Source organism: Oncorhynchus masou, chromosome 13 (genome assembly GCF_036934945.1).
Source record: "Oncorhynchus masou masou isolate Uvic2021 chromosome 13, UVic_Omas_1.1, whole genome shotgun sequence".
In the NCBI taxonomy this organism is placed as follows: Eukaryota; Metazoa; Chordata; class Actinopteri; order Salmoniformes; family Salmonidae; genus Oncorhynchus; species Oncorhynchus masou.
This window is the reverse complement of record NC_088224.1, coordinates 79,147,976-79,167,127: the sequence shown is the minus strand read 5'-3', so window position 1 is coordinate 79,167,127 and position 19,152 is coordinate 79,147,976. Positions and strand designations below refer to the sequence as shown.

Here is a 19,152-nt window from a genome sequence, read left to right as displayed (position 1 = left end):
GACAGGCTTTCACTTCTCTGCCCCTTTCTTACTAAACAGCATTTTGGCTTTAACCACTATAACCCCCTCTACATTTTATATCATATATGGACATAGATAGTGGAACCCCAGAAATGACCCCCCTCAGCCTAGCCGAAGCTCCAGGGACATGACTTGTGATTTTCTTCCCATTGACTTTTCAGAATCTTCCCTTGCTGGACATGGTCAGCACAGAATAAACAGTCTACCATTACCAATGAACCAGGCTCATGTTACTTCCCTGATCTCTTAACGGCATTGGTTAATCAAATAGGGTGTAGATGAGACCTTGTGGTCGCATCAAACATAATCACAATTTTCCATTACTTTTGTTTTCCACTACCTTCATGGTCTCAACACTAGAAGTGCCACTGCTGTCAGCAGCACTTATACCAGGGACATTCTTTTTCACCATAGGCCATCCATGACTTTCATTATCCCCACCGTACCGTCAGAACTTTATCCATGTCGACCACAGTCCAGCACAGCTGTTGCTAAAACTGCCTACCACAATATAGAACGATAGATTCCATTTCACTTCCTTGTTTGAAGTCCAACCTTGCCCATCCATATTCAAGCAGATTCTGTTCCCAATCCCCACAAGCACCGTTGTCTCAACGTATCATTAACACGTTGTTTTATTTTACTCTTCCAGACATTTAGCACAAAGACAGATACAGGAAAGGACAATGAGAGACTAATAATACTGACCACAGGTTCAATTTATTCCAAATGTTTTTCCTTTATTTCTGTTGTTTAGATTGTAGAGCCTTTGACACTTCTGATAGCACCCATACACAATGTGCTGGGACTGGAGTCAAAGATAGCATGAGATTATTTGGCTAATTCTCAAATGTAAATTATTTATTTGGAAGAAAATTCCAGCACAACATTGTATGTAGAGTACCATGCAGCCAGTAGAGGAACATGCTATTTAAATATGCATTGAGGAATACTGGTCTTTAGCGTACTGTTCTCTGTTGGTTTGCACAATGAAATGGCTGATCAGTTGTCTATTGGAATACATGGATGAGCGTTCAGTCAAAAGCACTCGGCTCAACATCACTCTGACCATATCCTTCACTGCAATTAAACATGTCTGTTGAGTGATATATATGCAAGATTTTCATATCATCCAATCAACACCATCCCTCAAATAAATACTGTGCTTCAAAATGGCAGACTTGCTCAGTCAGTGTAAAAGTAAACAATCTCCAAATAACATACACAATGCTCTGGGATTGTACTGGAATTTTAACCCCAATGAAATGGGGGGGGGAGAGATAAAATCAGAGTGTTGCAACACCCAGACACCACCAGAAAGCGGTGAAGTTAGAGTATAAAAATAAACCAGAGTGGATGAGTGGGGGGGGGAGTATGTGGCGATTCCCTGAAATCCGCACAAACACCCAGAACAGATTCCAGTTGGGAGATGAAGGGTGTGTTCCTCTGCCCAAGCGTTGCTGAAGCCTGCCAGATCTTTAACGCCTGGATAGATATTTTACATATCAGCTAACCCCATCATGTTATAGCAATCTGTCAGTCAATGACAGTTGATGACATGGCACGCAACCATTGGCTGATGCATGCAACGTGACCATTGGCTGGCTGCTCAGCACAAATTTCATGTTTCCGTTAGAACTCTTCTCTTCCACCCCAATGTCCTGGCACCCAGCACATTAACTGAGTTACTTAAATACAGACGGAAAAAGAGGATTAAGAAGAGATCTAGGCTAATACCATGACATTCCTCAGCTGTACTAATTATTATTAATGGTTAACAATGTAAGAGCTGGCCCTGGCTGGAAGTTATGTACAAATAAAAACCATTTCAATTCAGTAAAATGAAATCCATAATGTCTGATTTTACGTGTCACGGTTTTAAAAATGTACTTGATTAGAAGTAACAAAAAAAACTGTTGTTTTAAAGTCAAATATATATACACAGAGTACCAGTCAAAAGTTAACAGCTATTCATTCAAGGGGTTTTCTTTAGTTTGACTATTTTCTACATTGTAAAATAATAGTGAAGACATCAAAACTATGAAATAACACATGGAATCATGTACCGTTAGTAACCAAAAGTGTTACACAAATTAATATATTATATATTTGAGATTCTTCAAAGTAGCCACCATTGGCCTTGACAGCTTTGCACTCTCAACCAGCTTCACGAGGTCATCACCTGGAATGCACTTCAATTAACAGGTGTTCCTTTAAAAATAATAATATTTTGTTGAATTTCCTTCATGCATTTTAGCCAATCAGTTCTGGTATACAGAAGATACAGAACCCTAACCCTATTTGGTAAAAGACTATGTCCATATCATGGCAAGAACACCTCAAATAAGCAGAGAAATGACAGTCCATCATTACTGTAAAAAGACATTTAGGTCAGACAATACGGATAATTTTTTTTTTTAACGTAGAAAGTTTCTTCAAGTGCAGTAGCAAAAACCCATCAAGCACTAATGATGAAACTGTCTCTCACGAGGACCACCACAGGAAAGGAAGACACAGTTACCTCTGCAGGAGAGGATAAGATCATTAGAGTTCCCAGCCTCAGAAATTGCAGCCCAGATAAATGTGTCAGAGTTCAAGTAACACTGTTCAGAGGGGATGCGTGAATCAGGCCTTCGTGGTTGAATTGCTGCAAAGAAACCACTAAAGGTCACCAATAAGAAAGAGACTTGCTTGGGCCAAGAAACACAAGCAATGGACATTAAACCGGTGGAAATATGTCCTTTGGTCTGATGAGTACATATTAAAGATGTTTGGTTCCAACCGCCATGACTTTGTGAGACGTAGAGTAGGTGAACGGATGATCTCCACATGTGTGGTTCCCACCGTGACTCATGGAGGAGGTGGTATGAGGGTGCTTTGCTGCTGACACTGTCAGCTATTTACTTAGAATTCAAGGCACACTTAATCAGTATGGCTACCACAGCATTCTGCAGTGATACGCCTTCCCATCTGGTTTGTGCTTAGGGGGACTATCATTTGTTTTTCAACAGGACAATGACCCAACACACCTCCAAGGAGAGTGATTGAGTGCTGCTTCAGATGACCTGGCCTCCACAATCACCCAACCTCAACCCAATTGAGATGGGTAGGAAGAGTTGGACCACAGAATGAACGAAATGCAGCCAAACAAGTGCTCAGCATGTGGGAACTCCTTCAAGACTGTTGGAAAAGCATTCCAGGTGAAGTTGGTTGAGAGAATGCCAAGAGTGTGTAAAGCTGTCAAGGCAAAGGGTGGCTACTTTGAAGAATCTAAAAGTAAAACTTTTGGTTACTGCATGATTCCATATTTTGTCTTCACTATTATTCTACAACATAAAAAAAAATAGTACAAATTTAAAATTAAAAAAACTTGAATGAGCAGGTGACAATTTTTGACTAGTACTGTATAGCCATGTGTCAACGTTTCAACAAAATCTACAAAGCAAAAAAACACTGGCATATGTACACGTTCACCCTTTCCCAGAACAAAAAAAGAAACCCAATTCAGGCATGTACCGAAATAATCTCTAGCATTTTATCCATACCATCTGCTTTGTACTGTTTCACAACACCAATAGCTGCATGGTTCGGTGAGGCCATTTGAGAGCCCATTTTAAAATGAATCACTGTTGCACACGATGAAGGCATAGATAAGAGTTGTAGCTGGTATGTGCTTTTTTTCCGTCTGTGGCACTAAGTAGACAGGGCAAGACTGGAAATGTAATCTCTCAGCCAGCGTTTAGCCCCAAGCACAGCCATGTATCTGTCACATTTGAACAAGGCATGCAACCAACACCCCAATGTTCACTTTGCTCGTACCTTGCCATCTCAAGGTTTATGCTGATATTATAGCATATGTGTGTGCGTCAGAAGTCTGCATAGCGCTCAAATGTAGTAGATTTCATTGTTACGATTTGATTAAATGACCTTTGTTGTGTTGTTGATGTTACCCTTACACATGTCTTAATGTGCAGCATCTATTATGTTCAGCTCTTCTTTAAAGGAGAAAAATAAATCAGAAAAAAAATAAAAAATCTAATGTCCGTTGTGTTGAACAGCAGAATGAGCTGGAGAATTCCTGATGACTTGATGTGGGTGCGTTATTTTTTTCTGTTTCGTTTCCTCAAATGGTGGAAAAACTAGAACAGCAGCAGCTGCCGACAAGTCTGTTATCCAGATGTTGTCTGGACACCTTAAGCCCCTCCCTCAGGCCTCCTGGGGAGCTGGCCTCTTCAGATCTTTGATCTGTTTCACCAGATACGTCTTTTCATCGTTGAACTGTTCGTCCTCCGTCCTGTCGTTCTGGAACTTGGAGAGGAACTCGATGAGTTTGGTCTGGTTCTTCAGAAGAATGTCCAAGATGGGCTGTGTCTTGTTGGGGTTGGCCACAAACACCTACAGGGGAAGGAAGAGGACAAATTATTCTTACAATGCAACTCAACCCAGTCAAATTGCAGCGCCTACTATAGCATTGTGCTAGTCTCTGTTTTTCTTTATTTTACCTTGAAGACGTGGAAGGCCTCAAACTGGATGTTGCGGCTTTTGTCCCGAAGAAGGTTCATCATTAGCTTGAGGTTCTCTGGCTTGCTGATGTATTTCGTCATGATGGTGAAATTGTGTCGATCGAGAAGAAGCTCTCCCAGCAACTAAATTGTTTCAGAGTGACAAAAAACATTAAGTAATACATTGCAATTACAGTCTGGGGTAGGTGAGAAAGTCATGATTTATTTAATACCATGTTTGAACCATAAGATCCCAATAAAACTACATAAAATAGATTTTAAATCATTATAGTTGGGTTTATACAAGGCAAAGTGAAGATACTGCTATGCATTGGCAAAAATAGGAGGAAGTTACCAAGCAGATGAAATCTAAAACCTACTCCATCCACAGGGTGGCGCTACAGCGGTCAGCTTGCTGCTATTTTCAGTAACCAAACACCATGTAAGAGACCACCTCTATATTTAGCCATTAAAAACATACGCATAGAAATACTACATGAGAGCTGTTTACTACAACAGGAACAGAACCCACGTTCTTACCTTGAGGGACTGCCTTTTAGTCACGTAGTTCTCTGAGTGGAGTAACTTCTCATATTCACTGAAGAACTGGAGGGGAGAAAGAATCATCGGCGTGAATGTCAAGCCGCTATTTCAGAGTGCCTCTACTTGTTAGAAAACACAAGCCAACTAGTGATCTTCCAGCACTGACAGACAGGGAGCTGTATTCAGAACAGCCACAGTGTGTCAAATGCCTGGCTTATATGTTAGGAGAAAACCAGTTCCAGAGTACTATGCTGCCACTTGCAAGTTAATTTCCATATTCCCTGGTATACTTTTCATGGATCTCAGAGATACTCTGAAATACTCAGTCAGACTAGGGTTTAGCACAAATAAACTCAGCTTGTTCTGGCGTGACCTCAGACTGTCTTAAAAAGCTGTTAACCGTGACAGGTTGCTATTCAGCGAAAGGAACATTTGAAGAAACGCGTCATGGAGATGTGTTCTTACCGGGTTACATTTCAATACAATGTGGAGGACTTACCCTGTCGTAATGCTGCTCCAGGAACTCTGCACTCAGAATCTTGTGTCTCGTTAGCAAGTCCTGGAGGAACACAGGTATTTTAACCAATGAGCTCAAAAATACAGGCCCTCTATCGAAGTCTCAAGAAACTCAGAGTCCTAGAGGGTCTGAGATACAGAAGAAAAAATTTAAATTATATATTTTTTTCTTTAAAAAAACACACTTTAAAAGTGGCGAATGCGTCTGAAGCGATGTCGAACGTGGACATCTCCACGTATCTGAAGAAGTCGTAGAACTGCTCGGCCCCCAGGGTGATCTTGGCCAGTGGCTCGTGCCTGATACACTCCCTCAGCATGATGCCACAGTTCAGAGCGATCTCTGGAGACTCGTACCTGCCAGGAGGACATTGGAATAGGAAGGAGGTATCCAGTTAATACAATGCAAATAGAGTTGGGCGACGTCAACCTGTTGTATCGTGATGACGTAACCATAAAACATTGTGATATGATGAAATCGGCCTCCCTTATTGGCCAAACCCACAATTTTTATTTATTTATATATATAAAAATATCTCAAAAAAATAAAAGGGAACACTTAAACACAATGTAACTGCAAGTCAATCACACTTCTGTGAAATCAAACTGTCCACTAACATGGATTGACAAATGTCACATGCTGTTGTGCAAAAGGAATAGACAACAGATGGAAATTATAGGCAATTAGCAAGACACCCCCAATAAAGGAGTGGTTCTGCAGGTGGTGACCACAGACCATTTCTCAGTTCCTATGCTTCCTGGCTGATGTTTTGCTCACTTGTATGCTGGCGGTGCTTTCACTCTAGTGGTAGCATGAGACGGAGTCTACAACCCACACAAGTGGCTCAGGTAGTGCAGCTCATCCAGGATGGCACATCAATGCAAGCTGTGGCAAGAAGGTTTGCTGTGTCTGTCAGCGTAGTGTCCAGAGCATGGAGGCGCAACCAGGAGACAGGCCAGTACATCAGGAGATGTGGAGGAGGCCATAGGAGGGCAACAACCCAGCAGCAGAACTGCTACCTCTGCCTTTGTGCAAGGAGGAGCACTGCCAGAGCCTGCAAAATGACCTTCAGCAGGCCACAAATGTGCATGTGTCTGCTCAAACGGCCAGAAACAGACTCCATGAGGGTCGTATGAGGGCCCGACGTACACACAGCCCAACACCGTGCAGGACGTTTGGCATTTGCCAGAGAACACCAAGATTGGCAAATTCGCCACTGGCGCCCTGTGCTCTTCACAGATGAAAGCAGGTTCACACTGAGCACGTGACAGACGTGACAGTCTGGAGACGCCGTGGAGAATGTTCTGCTGCCTGCAACATCCTCTAGCATGACCGGTTTGGCGGTGGGTCAGTCACGGTGTGGGGTGGCATTTTTGGGGTGCTCGCCAGAGGTAGGCTGACTACCATTAGGTACCAAGATGAGATCCTCAGACCCCTTGTGAGAACATATGCTGGTTGGCCCTGGGTTCCTCCTAATGCAAGACAATGCTAGACCTCATGTGGCTGGAATGTGTCAGCAGTTTCTGCAAGAGGAAGGCATTGATGCTATGGACTGGCCCGCCCGTTCCCCAGACCTGAATCCAATTGAGCGCATTTGGGACATCATGTCTCGCTCCATCCACCAACCATTGCACCACAGACTGTCCAGGAGTTGGTGGATGCTTTAGTCCAGGTCTGGGAGGAGATCCCTCAGGAGACCATCCACCACCTCATCAGAGCATGCCCAGGCGTTGTAGGGAGGTCATGAAGGCACGTGGAGGCCACACACTACTGAGCCTCATTTTGACTTGTTTTAAGGACATTACATCAAAGTTGGATCAGCCTGTAGTGTGGTTTTCCACTTTAGTTTTGAGTGTGACTCCAAATCCAGACCTCCATGGGTTGATAAATTTGATTTCCATTGATAATTTGTGTGATTTTGTTGTCAGCACATTCAACTATGTAAAGAAAAAAGTATTTAATAAGAATATTTCATTCATTCAGATCTAGGATGTGTTATTTTAGTGTTCCCTTTATTTTTTTGAGCAGTGTGTGATATATATATATATATATATATATATATATATATATATATATATATATATATATATATACACACACACACACACACACACACACACAGTGCCTTGCGAAAGTATTCGGCCCCCTTGAACTTTGCGGCCTTTTGCCACATTTCAGGCTTCAAACATAAAGATATAAAACTGTATTTTTTTGTGAAGAATCAACAACAAGTGGGACACAATCATTTATTGGATATTTCAAACTTTAACAAATCAAAAACTGAAAAATTGGGCGTGCAAAATTATTCAGCCCCTTTAAGTTAATACTTTGTAGCGCCACCTTTTGCTGCGATTACAGCTGTAAGTCGCTTGGGGTATGTCTCTATCAGTTTTGCACATCGAGAGACTGAAATTTTTTCCCATTCCTCCTTGCAAAGCAGCTTGAGCTCAGTGAGGTTGGATGGAGAGCATTTGTGAACAGCAGTTCAGTTCTTTCCACAGATTCTCGATTGGATTCAGGTCTGGACTTTGACTTGGCCATTCTAACACCTGGATATGTTTATTTTTGAACCATTCCATTGTAGATTTTGCTTTATGTTTTGGATCGCTGTCTTGTTGGAAGACAAATCTCCGCCCCAGTCTCAGTCTCAGACTCCATCAGGTTCTTCCAGAATGGTCCTGTATTTGGCTCCATCCATCTTCCCATCAATTTTAACCATCTTCCCTGTCCCTGCTGAAGAAAAGTAGGCCCAAACCATGATGCTGCCACCACCATGTTTGACAGTGGGATGGTGTGTTCAGGGTGATGAGCTGGGTTGCTTTTATGCCAAACATAATGTTTTGCATTGTTGCCAAAAAGTTCAATTTTGGTTTCATCTGACCAGAGCACCTTCTTCCACATGTTTGGTGTGTCTCCCAGGTGGCTTGTGGCAAACTTTAAACAACACTTTTTATGGATATCTTTAAGAAATGGCTTTCTTCTTGCCACTCTTCCATAAAGGCCAGATTTGTGCAATATACGACTGATTGTTGTCCTATGGACAGAGTCTCCCACCTCAGCTGTAGATCTCTGCAGTTCATCCAGAGTGATCATGGGCCTTTTGGCTGCATCTCTGATCAGTTTGCAGTGGTCTGATACTCCTTCCATTTCAATATTATCGCTTGCACAGTGCTCATTGGGATGTTTAAAGCTTGGGAAATATTTTTGTATCCAAATCCGGCTTTAAACTTCTTCACAACAGTATCTCGGACCTGCCTGGTGTGTTCCTTGTTCTTCATGATGCTCTCTGCGCTTTTAACGGACCTCTGAGACTATCACAGTGCAGGTGCATTTATACAGAGACTTGATTACACACAGGTGGATTGTATTTATCATCATTAGTCATTTAGGTCAACATTGGATCAATCAGAGATCCTCACTGAACTTCTGGAGAGAGTTTGCTGCACTGAAAGTAAAGGGGCTGAATAATTTTGCACGCCCAATTTTTCAGTTTTTGATTTGTTAAAAAAGTTTGAAATATCCAATAAATGATTGTGTCCCACTTGTTGTTGATTCTTCACAAAAAAATACAGTTTTATATCTTTATGTTTGAAGCCTGAAATGTGGCAAAAGGCCGCAAAGTTCAAGGGGGCCGAATACTTTCGCAAGGCACTGTATATAAAAAAAAACAGCTAAAAACGACAGTTGGGCTACAACATGAAATCGAATGCAACTGGATGATTTATGATGAAAGAATGTTGAAAGCCTGGTTAGAGGCCAAGAGCAGGCATATCTTTTCTAATATTCCTTTCTGGTAGAAGAGCTTTAGCATGGAGCAGGTGTGTGTGTGTGTGTGTGTGTGTGTGTGTAGCTCTGTAATGGAGCAGTGACTGATGAAGAACTGTAGTGAGTGGTTTTAGGACTACATCATGGGCTGGATAGCAGGCTCCAGTCTTCACAACTGAATAATAACTGCCTCAACGTAATAGAAAAATGCATAATATTGTTTGTTCTAACAAAGCTGTGATTGACAATAGCTAATGCCTAGTCTTAGGCTATAGAGACTTTCCTTCATTTTTGAAAGCCCCAACTTTAGGACACACCATCGTAGGCTAGAATATTTGGGAAATAAGCGAACCTTCATAACTAACTTGTCTTAAAGCTTTTATAACATACCCCCTACTGACCTAAGAACAGGTTATTGGCCCTTTGGCTTTCAACCTCGCTTGGAAGGATTTTCATGGTCCGCATTGATAATTTATTTCTTAATAAGCTTAACTTCTTGGATATAGGGGGCGCTATATTAATTTTGGGATTTAAAAAAAACGTTCCCATTTTAAACAAGATATTTTGTCACGAAAAGATGCTCGACTATGCATATAATTGACAGCTTTGGAAAGAAAACACTCTGACGTTTCCAAAACTGCAAAGATAGTCTGTGAGTGCCACAACTGATGCTACAGGCAAAACCAAGATGAAATTTCAAACAGGAAGTGCCCCAGATTTTGAAGGCGCTGTGTTCCTATGTCTCCGTATATGGCTGTGAATGGGCCAGGAATGAGCTTATACCTTCTGTCGTTTCCCCAAGGTGTCTGCAGCATTGTGACGTATTTGTAGGACTATCATTGGAAGATTGACCATTTTACACTACATCTACCAGGTGCTCGCTTGGTGTCCTCCATCGCAATTATTGCGTAATCTCCGGCTGCGTGTATTTTTCTATTTTCTTCCGAGGAGAAACCCAACTGCCACGAATGATTTATCATTGAATAGATATGTGAAAAACACCTTGAGGATTGATTCTAAACACCGTTTCCCATGTTTGTCGATATTATGGAGTTAATTTGGAAAAAAGTTTGGCGTTGTAATGACTGAATTTTCTTTTTTTTTCTCTTAGCCAAACGTGATGAACAAAACGGAGCGATTTCTCCTACACAAATAATCTTTTTGGAAAAAATGAACATTTGCTATCTAACTGAGAGTCTCCTCATTGAAAGCATTTGAAGTTCTTCAAAGGTAAATGATTTTATTTTAATGCTTTTCTTGTTTTTGTGAAAATGTTGCCTGCTGAATGCTAGGCTTAATGCTATGCTAGCTATCAATACTCTTACACAAATGCTTGTGTAGCTATGGTTGAAAAGCATATTTTGAAAATCTGAGATGACAGTGTTGTTAACAAAAGGCTAAGCTTGTGAGCGAATACATTTCATTTCATTTGCGATTTTCATGAATAGTTAACGTTGCGTTACGGTAATGAGCTTGAGGCCATGATTACGCTCCCGGATACGGGATTGCTCGACGCCAAGAAGTTAAACTTGATTAAAACTGGTCATTAGATGTTCTATAGGCTATTGATATGGTTGATTCTCCCTCATTATTAGTCCTCTGGCTAGGTTATGTTTAGGTGATAAAAATAACAGATTGAACTCCGTTACATTGATTATGAGAAAGCCATGCACAACACAATGAAGCATAGCCTTTCGTCATATTCATATAGCCTATCAAATGGAGAGAGAGAACAGAATACAAGCAAAGTTTTAAAACAGCTAAACACAAAATGGTTAAGGAGTGTCCGGTATTTAAAAAAAGATTGATCTGCCATGTCTGGCCTACATTCCTCTCTTGCTTTCCGTACCACACATTTATTGAAATAGGTTATAGCAAACAGGAATAGGCCAATTACTCAGAATGTCACTTGTGTGCTGCCCTGCGAGAGTTTGTTCTTTACGGCAGGTAGCAGTCAAGTTCAAATAGGCTAAACCACTGTGTCACATCACGATGCTATGGTAATATCGGGCCAACCCTAGACACAAGACTGCACACTACAGCCCACGACACTGGATTGATTTAATCCTTCTGTAAAGTGTATTGAGACAATGTGGTAATTCCCTTCAAATAAAACTTAACTTCACCGACTTAAAAGGTATCTACTTTTTACCAAACATAAAAGCACCACACCCCAACATTGTAAATAACAGGTTGTAGTGTAGGTTTAGGCGCCACAGACCTCACCCTTTGAGCAGCATGAAGAGGATGTTCTGCTGAGTGCAGAGGTACTCCACCGTGGGCGTCCGTGTCCCGATCTGACGTCTCAGAATGTTGTTGAAGATCTGAGCCACATCCTTCTTACCCTGATGGTGAACAGATATGACAGAATGTTGGAAAGGTGTGAAAATCACAAGGGGTCAGATTTCAAGCAGACATGGTTTCTAGCAGTAGTTACTAAACAAAGTTATCTTATTTTGAACTTTAATACTTAAGTTTTTCTGAATGCAATGTTCTTATACATGTTATGGTGATAAAACAGATTCACCTATTAGCACCATTAGTGAATCGGCTCATTTCAAAATATTATCATTGAGTGGTTTTGCACACATTATCAAATGCAGCCTCCCCATAGCAGGAATAGCCAAGACAGATGTCTCTTTTGATGGGTGAGAATGACACAGACCAACTGAATGATGTGGAGGTTGAGTGTGTCAAAGAGGAGTCACACAACACTGACTCAGGCTGATAAGGTGACTCAGTGAAACACACGTAAGCAAAGAAAAGTGAAAGCCTGTCCATGTGCCAGTAAAAGAGAACAGTCAGTCTTTTTCTGTACATTGACGTAAAATGTCTATCCATCCCAAAGACACCCACCTTTCTAGTCAGCATCTCAAAAGAAATCTCTCATATCCCTGCATCTATCTGAAAGACAGACATACAGAAAGAAACCGTGTAAAAGTGTCCCACCTCAAAGTCGATGAGCTGCAGGTCAGCTACGAGGGTGCTGAGCAGGCCGCTGTTGTAGAGCTCCTGGGCCAGCTGGGCCACCGCCTCTGTCTGGGGCTCCTTCTCATTAGTGCCATACAGAATCTCCTTCATCGCAACCAGGCTCTTAGACACCTCCTCTGTGGCCTGGACACACACACAAAAAAAGACAGACAGGAGAAATTAGCTCTTTACATTACATTAGCTAGCTCTCCATCAGTCACATTTACATTTAAGTCATTTAGCAGACGCTCTTATCCAGAGCGACTTACAAATTGGTGAATTCACCTTCTGACATCCAGTGGAACAGCCACTTTACAATAGTGCATCTAAATCATTAAGGGGGGGGGTGGTGAGAAGGATTACTTATCCTATCCTAGGTATTCCTTGAAGAGGTGGGGTTTCAGGTGTCTCCGGAAGGTGGTGATTGACTCCGCTGTCCTGGCGTCGTGAGGGAGTTTGTTCCACCATTGGGGGGCCAGAGCAGCGAACAGTTTTGACTGGGCTGAGCGGGAACTGTACTTCCTCAATGGTAGGGAGGCGAGCAGGCCAGAGGTGGATGAACGCAGTGTCCTTGTTTGGGTGTAGGGCCTGATCAGAGCCTGGAGGTACTGCGGTGCCGTTCCCCTCACAGCTCCGTAGGCAAGCACCATGGTCTTGTAGCGGATGCGAGCTTCAACTGGAAGCCAGTGGAGAGAGCGGAGGAGCGGGGTGACGTGAGAGAACTTGGGAAGGTTGAACACCAGACGGGCTGCGGCGTTCTGGATGAGTTGTAGGGGTTTAATGGCACAGGCAGGGAGCCCAGCCAACAGCGAGTTGCAGTAATCCAGACGGGAGATGACAAGTGCCTGGATTAGGACCTGCGCCGCTTCCTGTGTGAGGCAGGGTCGTACTCTGCGGATGTTGTAGAGCATGAACCTACAGGAACGGGCCACCGCCATGATGTTGGTTGAGAACGACAGGGTGTTGTCCAGGATCACGCCAAGGTTCTTAGCGCTCTGGGATAGTGTTTCCTATGATGTAGCAAACACCCACCATCCTACGTTGTCCTGAAATGATCCCATCATACACTATTTTCAGTCTAGAGATGGCTTGTTATGAAAGGAAGTAAACGAAACCCTCAACAGGTTTGAGACCGACGTCTCTAGTCGTTCTCACTCCAACCCTAATCTAGGGCACCTAATTCTAACAATTGGCTGGTTGATAAACTGAATCAGGTTAGTTACAGCTGGGGATGGCACAGAAACATACAGACAGGGTTTTAGAGCCCTGCCTTACACTGTAGTCAATTCAAACTCAGAGGGACAGGTTTGAAAGTCCCCACTCCATGGCTTCCATAGAATCTCTGAAGTCTCTAGTCATGTTAGAGTAGTGGGAGAGAGGTTTACCTAGGAGGCACTAGTCGGTACCAGTGTTTGTGTGTTGGTTGTTTACCTTCTCAGCCTTCTTGTCAGAGATGTCGTGTTTCTCCAACACCGTCATGTTGTCCTTCAGGTTCTTGACGATGTCCGCCGGCGACTTGTGGGACTTGCCAAAGGGGAACGGCATGGTGGTGGTTACCGTGGTCGACCAAGCAGCGAGTGCACAGTCCTACCTATCCACAGAGGAGAGAGAAACGATATCAACAACTGAAGGGGATAATGAAGGACTAAACCAAACTTTGTGACAGAAGTTGTTCAAACTGCATTGGTACTGACTCAGAGCGCTCAGTGAGGAGGAGCCAATCAGTACAAAGGTACTAATCAGACCTCTCCCATGAACCAACCCTGGGCCAGGAGTTTACCTGGGGACTATAATACCGGGCAGAGTACAACACACAAGGCAGGCAGCACTTATTACATGACTCACTATTCATCATACCGATACCAAGATACAACATAGCCTACTGACTCACAATTCATAAGTCATACTGACATTAAGATTCATATTGCTAAGAAACAGGTTGTAGAGGCGCAGGCTAAACAGATTGATCTGAAGACAGAAACAGCTGAAAGCAAAATGATTCTCACCCTTGCTTGATATCAAGCATTAGAATCACTACTTTACTTTAATTGTGTGCGAGGTTGTTGAAAGGGCAGGCTAACTGCAGGAATGTTGTTTACTTTGTAACTATGGATTTTATTGATTGGTTTACTGACCAGTTGCATCATAAGGGGAGGTGACGTTGAGACATTACTGATTGTAATCATTGACAAACACTGACCAGAGGTAGAATGTCCTCTGCCCTACCCTACTCCAAAGGGGCCTCTCCATGACCCCTCATGTTGTTACCGGTACTTCTCCAGCCTCTCCCCACTAGTGTAGTTAACACAAACACACCACTGTTCAGCCATATATCCTTTCTCTCAACTCACACCCCTCCCCAGACAAACAGAAATGTGCTTATAACCTTATCTCGTCAGGGCGTAGAGCAGCGAGAGCCAGGGGAATGCATGAGCCCCTCAGTGGGATGTGTCAGAACTTCTCTCACTGAGCTTTTATCTAGGATGGGGATGGGCAACTGGCAGCCCTGGGATGAATTTCCAAATAAAAAAATCAATAAAATAAATAGGGAACTCAGTGAACTTACCGTTGAGAGTAAGAATAGTAGAATACACAGGGTGCAATTTCTAAATTTGGTTGTGCATCAGCAGTTTCTCTTGCTGTGTCAGTCATTGATAGTCAAGTCAATTTTTAGATTGACAAGTTAGTTTAGTGGCCAGCTATCTAAACTTGTTATCATGCTCAAATTACTAGCCAGCTATCTAAACTTGTTATCATGCTGAAATTACTGGCTTGGGGGCCCCATTTGATTTTGTTAGTTAGTGTCGCTCATGCATGCCGTTAATGATATCTTTCTATCCACCCTATGTCAAAATGTTTAGAATTGCCGTAAATTAGCTGTAAAACAGCCACTTTTCCTCTCACACATGGCAAAATGTAGTAGAATTGCATGAAATTAGTTCTAAAATCACTAAATCTTCTCTCCACCCCGTGGCAAAATGTGTATAATTGCACAAGGGGGAGCAGACCCCCGAGCAACTGCGGCCCCTCATGGTTAGTTCAGTTTTTTTATGGACTCCACCCCCATCAAAATTGCCACATTCCATGACCTACCCATTCACTTTTTGTAATACAGGCCGTAGCTGGATCTACCTACTGATAATAGGGAACTGGGATATGGGTGGGGTTATATATGCTGTATCACAGCTGTTCAAGGTGTCAATGACATCCCTGGTGTTAAATTTGGCTTCCTTGGTCTGGCAGAAGATCAGATAAGGAGGGGTTGAACTCACACCATGAAGGGATGGGTGTGCAGTTTGTATGGAAAGGGTGCAGAAAGGTGACCAACTTAAAATGCCCCCCATTTACCAACAGCCATGACAATACAGGTAGTCCAAAGACAGCTGAAGAAGTCTCAACTCTGTTCTCATATCAAGGCAGAGTTGAGCATTGATAACTGGTCGTGTGATTTTCTAGCAACAACATCGAGTCACCATCAGTCGATACTTGAAAAATTGTCATTCTTAAAACACCTACATGTATCTAACTGCGGTCCTTCCGCGGGGTACTGAAATTCATATTTTTAATAAAAACTTGAATACAACCAAATTTCCTCAATTGTGTTGCTTAACTGGAGAAGTAGTGCCCTTGAAATACTAGCTAAACTGGGATCCAATTGGCACAAACAAATTTGCACTGAGCAACACAAATGAGGAAAGTAGGTGGTTGTAGTCAATAAAAGTATTGATTGATGGGCACTTAATATTGTTGCTAGCAAATCATGTGACCTGTTATCAATGCTCAACTCTACCTCGATATAAGAGAGTGGGGTTGAGTGTTCCTCAGCTATCAAAAGACAGCAAGGATTCAAATAGTAATGTTACGTGTACAGTCAAGACCAGTGAAGTTACTCACAGAATGCAGTGGTAAAAAAAGTACCTAATTGTCATACCTGAGTATTTGGCTTTAAAGATACTTAAGTATGAAAAGTAAATGTAATTGCTAAAATATACTTCAGTAATAAAAGTACAAATGATTTCAAATTCCTTATATTAAGCAAACAAGATGGCACCATTTTCTTGTTAAAAAAAATACATTTTGGATAGTCAGGGGCACGCTCCAACACTCAGGCATAACTTACAAACAAAGCATGTGTGTTGAGTGAGTCCGCCTGATCAGAGGCAGTAGGGATAATCAGGGAAATTCTCTTGATAAGTGTGTGAATTTGACTATTTCCTGCCCTGCTAAGCATTCAAAATGTAACAAGTACTTTTGGGCATCAGGGAAAATGTATGGAGTAAAAAGCTGATATTTTCTTCAGAATTGTAATGAAGTAAAAATGATCAAAAATAGTAAAGTATAGATACCCCCAAAAACTACTTAAATTCTACTTTCAAGTGTTTTTACCCAAGTAGTTTACACCACTGTCAAAATGCAGTGGATACTAACTGAGACCGAGGGTGATGTACCAGCTCGGTCTGTCGGTCGATCTGCTTTGGCAACCTGTTTCCAGATGGGATCATCACCTGACCTGTGAACCCAAAATCTGGCACAGACTCTGACCTATGTTTTGGCATGGCATCTCCATTTAGAATTAGAACCCAGCACTGGAGGCAAGAATATAACCAACCAGCACTAAAGCAAGACCTAGCCTGGTCACGTGTGATGTGTCACATGTTAACAAATTGAAATAGAAAACACTGACATCTACCCCGCCCCCCGTTTGAACTCTGGCCAATTCGATATTAATCTCAGCACACATTTTAACTTAACCAGGTGGTCAATACACCTTTCACTCATAAGCTAAAGTTTGTTAATGTAGGCACCACTTCTCTACTCCAGGGTTTCCACAACCCACCCCAATGGGTACACGTTGTTTTGTCCCCCCCCTTAACACTACATAGCCGATTCAAATAGTCAAAGCTTGGCGAGTTGGCTATTTGAATAAACTGTGTAGTGCATGGGCAAAAAAAAAAAAAAACGTGCACCCAGTGGAGGCCCCAAGATCAAGTTGGGGCAACTCTGCTCTCCTCCAATGTGACCACCTTCAGCATGACGTAGACCAGGAGATATAACATACACACCCACATTAACTAACTAGATAGGGAATATCTAATTCACAATTGTAGCTCTGCAGATTGCATGGTGCTTTTCCCATTATGATTTTGGTACTAGTACATGCAACTCGTGTGAGACCGGTAGCCTGCTATTGGTCCCTAATTTAACTAGCACGGGCTAGCATTGGAGAGCTAAATTGGAAAATATATAGTGTCGCTAACTAGTTAGTTAGCTAACTACCTATGCAGTTGCGAACTAACTATGCACTACCACAAAACAGTATTGCATCAACCACTCATTGCCATATTAGTTATCATCAGCAAGCGCACAATACAAACGTGTCTGGTTGAGATGTCAGCCAGCGTCTGCGCACAATATTTCGTGATGGCTAGCTAACAAACTACTAGTTCTAAAATGTTTGATAACTCGGTAGTTACCTTGCTAGTCAGTCAATTATTTGGCTATTTTAGTTTCATTATCAGATTATTTCAAGCCGTGTCCATCAATTATCGTGCAAGCCCTCCAGCCTGCCTGTCAACCAACGTTAGCTCATAGTGGTCTATACGGGAGGCCTCAATATACAACAGGCCTTTAAATATGACTAGCTTGCTAAGACAACGGCAACGCTTTCTGGCTAGTTAACTAGTTAGAAACCTAGTTAATGTTAGTTGGCGAGCGACAACGTTGGCTAACTAGACAACCGTGCCAGCTAGCTACTGTACTAACTACTTTTGCGATCCTGCTAGTTTTTTTTGTGTTCAAGGTCTTGCCAACTTCTCGTGTGTAGCAGCTAGCTAGATTAGAATATCTAGTTAGCTAACTTCATACTGATAAATTACTGTAGCCAGGCTAACGTTAGCTAACAAAACGTTATATGCTTGAAAGCTTTTGACAGACCTCTGCTAGCTCGCTAACGTGTTAGCTAGACAGCTATTTTAACTGCCTGGCGTGAGCTAACATTGTCCAATGTAGGCAGACCAGCTAATTGTCATCTAAACGACACATAATATCAAACCTTACAAACTCGATCTTTTCACTCTCCACCGATGTGCTTGAACAGCTAACGGAAATGTAGCTATGTCCCGTTGGTTTATAAAGTCCTTTGTTTTCCTTATTTATTTCCTCCCCTTGTTTTAAATGTTTTAGAGCAAGCTAGCTAGGTTTCCTAGTCCTTTTATGTGTACGAGTGGACTGGTTAGCAATGTGGTTGGGCATCGAGGTCTACCGCCCACCGCTGGTCGTATAACGCTATAGCGTCGGCATATGGGGCTCGCAAGTGTCCACAGGGAGGCACTCGTACACCAGGAAAAGAGTGCATGAATGATTCCACCAATGATGTATATAAACATGTGTATATCACAGGAGGGAGGACGGCTCATAATAATGTCTTGAACGGCGCTAATGGAATGGCATCAAGCACATGGAAACCACGTATTTGATACCATTCCACCCCAGCCATTATCACAAGCCTGTCTACAATTAAGGTGCCACCAACCTCCTGTGGTGTATAGAGTACATACATCATTGGAATCCACACACCTAAAGAGGGCTAAGGTGAATCCACACACCATAGACAAAACGTATGTTTGGTGAGCAATTCTGTGTGCTTGCTTTTTCTCTTTATTCATGACTTCCCTGTGAGGCACAACCTTATTAAGGCCCCTGGGAGACCAATGTGTACAGGTCTCCCAGAGTAAAGAGGCTAAACCTTATAAAGTTGTAATTAATGAAATAAGACCACTGTATTCTATTAGCTTTGGAGCCTTCCCAAAACCAAGACCTGCTAATCTGAGCAAAACA

General features: G+C 42.3%; 1 protein-coding gene across 2 annotated transcripts; it reads right to left on the bottom strand.

The window, feature by feature from the left end:
* Positions 1-622: 622 nt before the first annotated feature.
* LOC135553112 (calcium-binding protein 39) lies at positions 623-18,572 on the bottom strand. Of its 2 annotated transcripts, none has more exons than XM_064985221.1 (9): positions 18,368-18,572; positions 13,747-13,906; positions 12,295-12,459; positions 11,572-11,690; positions 5,768-5,936; positions 5,566-5,625; positions 5,064-5,129; positions 4,524-4,667; positions 623-4,416 (listed from the first exon to the last, which is right to left on the bottom strand). In XM_064985221.1, the coding sequence occupies exons 2-9, from the start codon at positions 13,858-13,860 to the stop codon at positions 4,228-4,230; spliced, it is 1,026 nt and encodes a 341-aa protein (XP_064841293.1). In that variant the 5' UTR covers positions 13,861-13,906; positions 18,368-18,572; the 3' UTR covers positions 623-4,227. The 2 variants fall into 2 exon arrangements, with proteins under 2 accessions (XP_064841293.1, XP_064841294.1); XM_064985222.1 differs by having other exon boundaries at positions 18,373-18,572.
* Positions 18,573-19,152: the final 580 nt, after the last annotated feature.

Excerpts from the sequence above, each read along its gene's own strand:
- LOC135553112 (XM_064985221.1), bottom strand. The coding sequence starts at position 13,860 with ATGCCGTTCCCCTTTGGCAAGTCCCACAAGTCGCCGGCGGACATCGTC. Across the intron at positions 12,460-13,746 it reads CTGACAAGAAGGCTGAGAAG|GCCACAGAGGAGGTGTCTAA; the intron begins GTAAACAACCAA and ends GTGTGTGTCCAG. Across the intron at positions 5,626-5,767 it reads ACGCATTCGCCACTTTTAAA|GACTTGCTAACGAGACACAA; the intron begins GTGTGTTTTTTT and ends GTGTTCCTCCAG.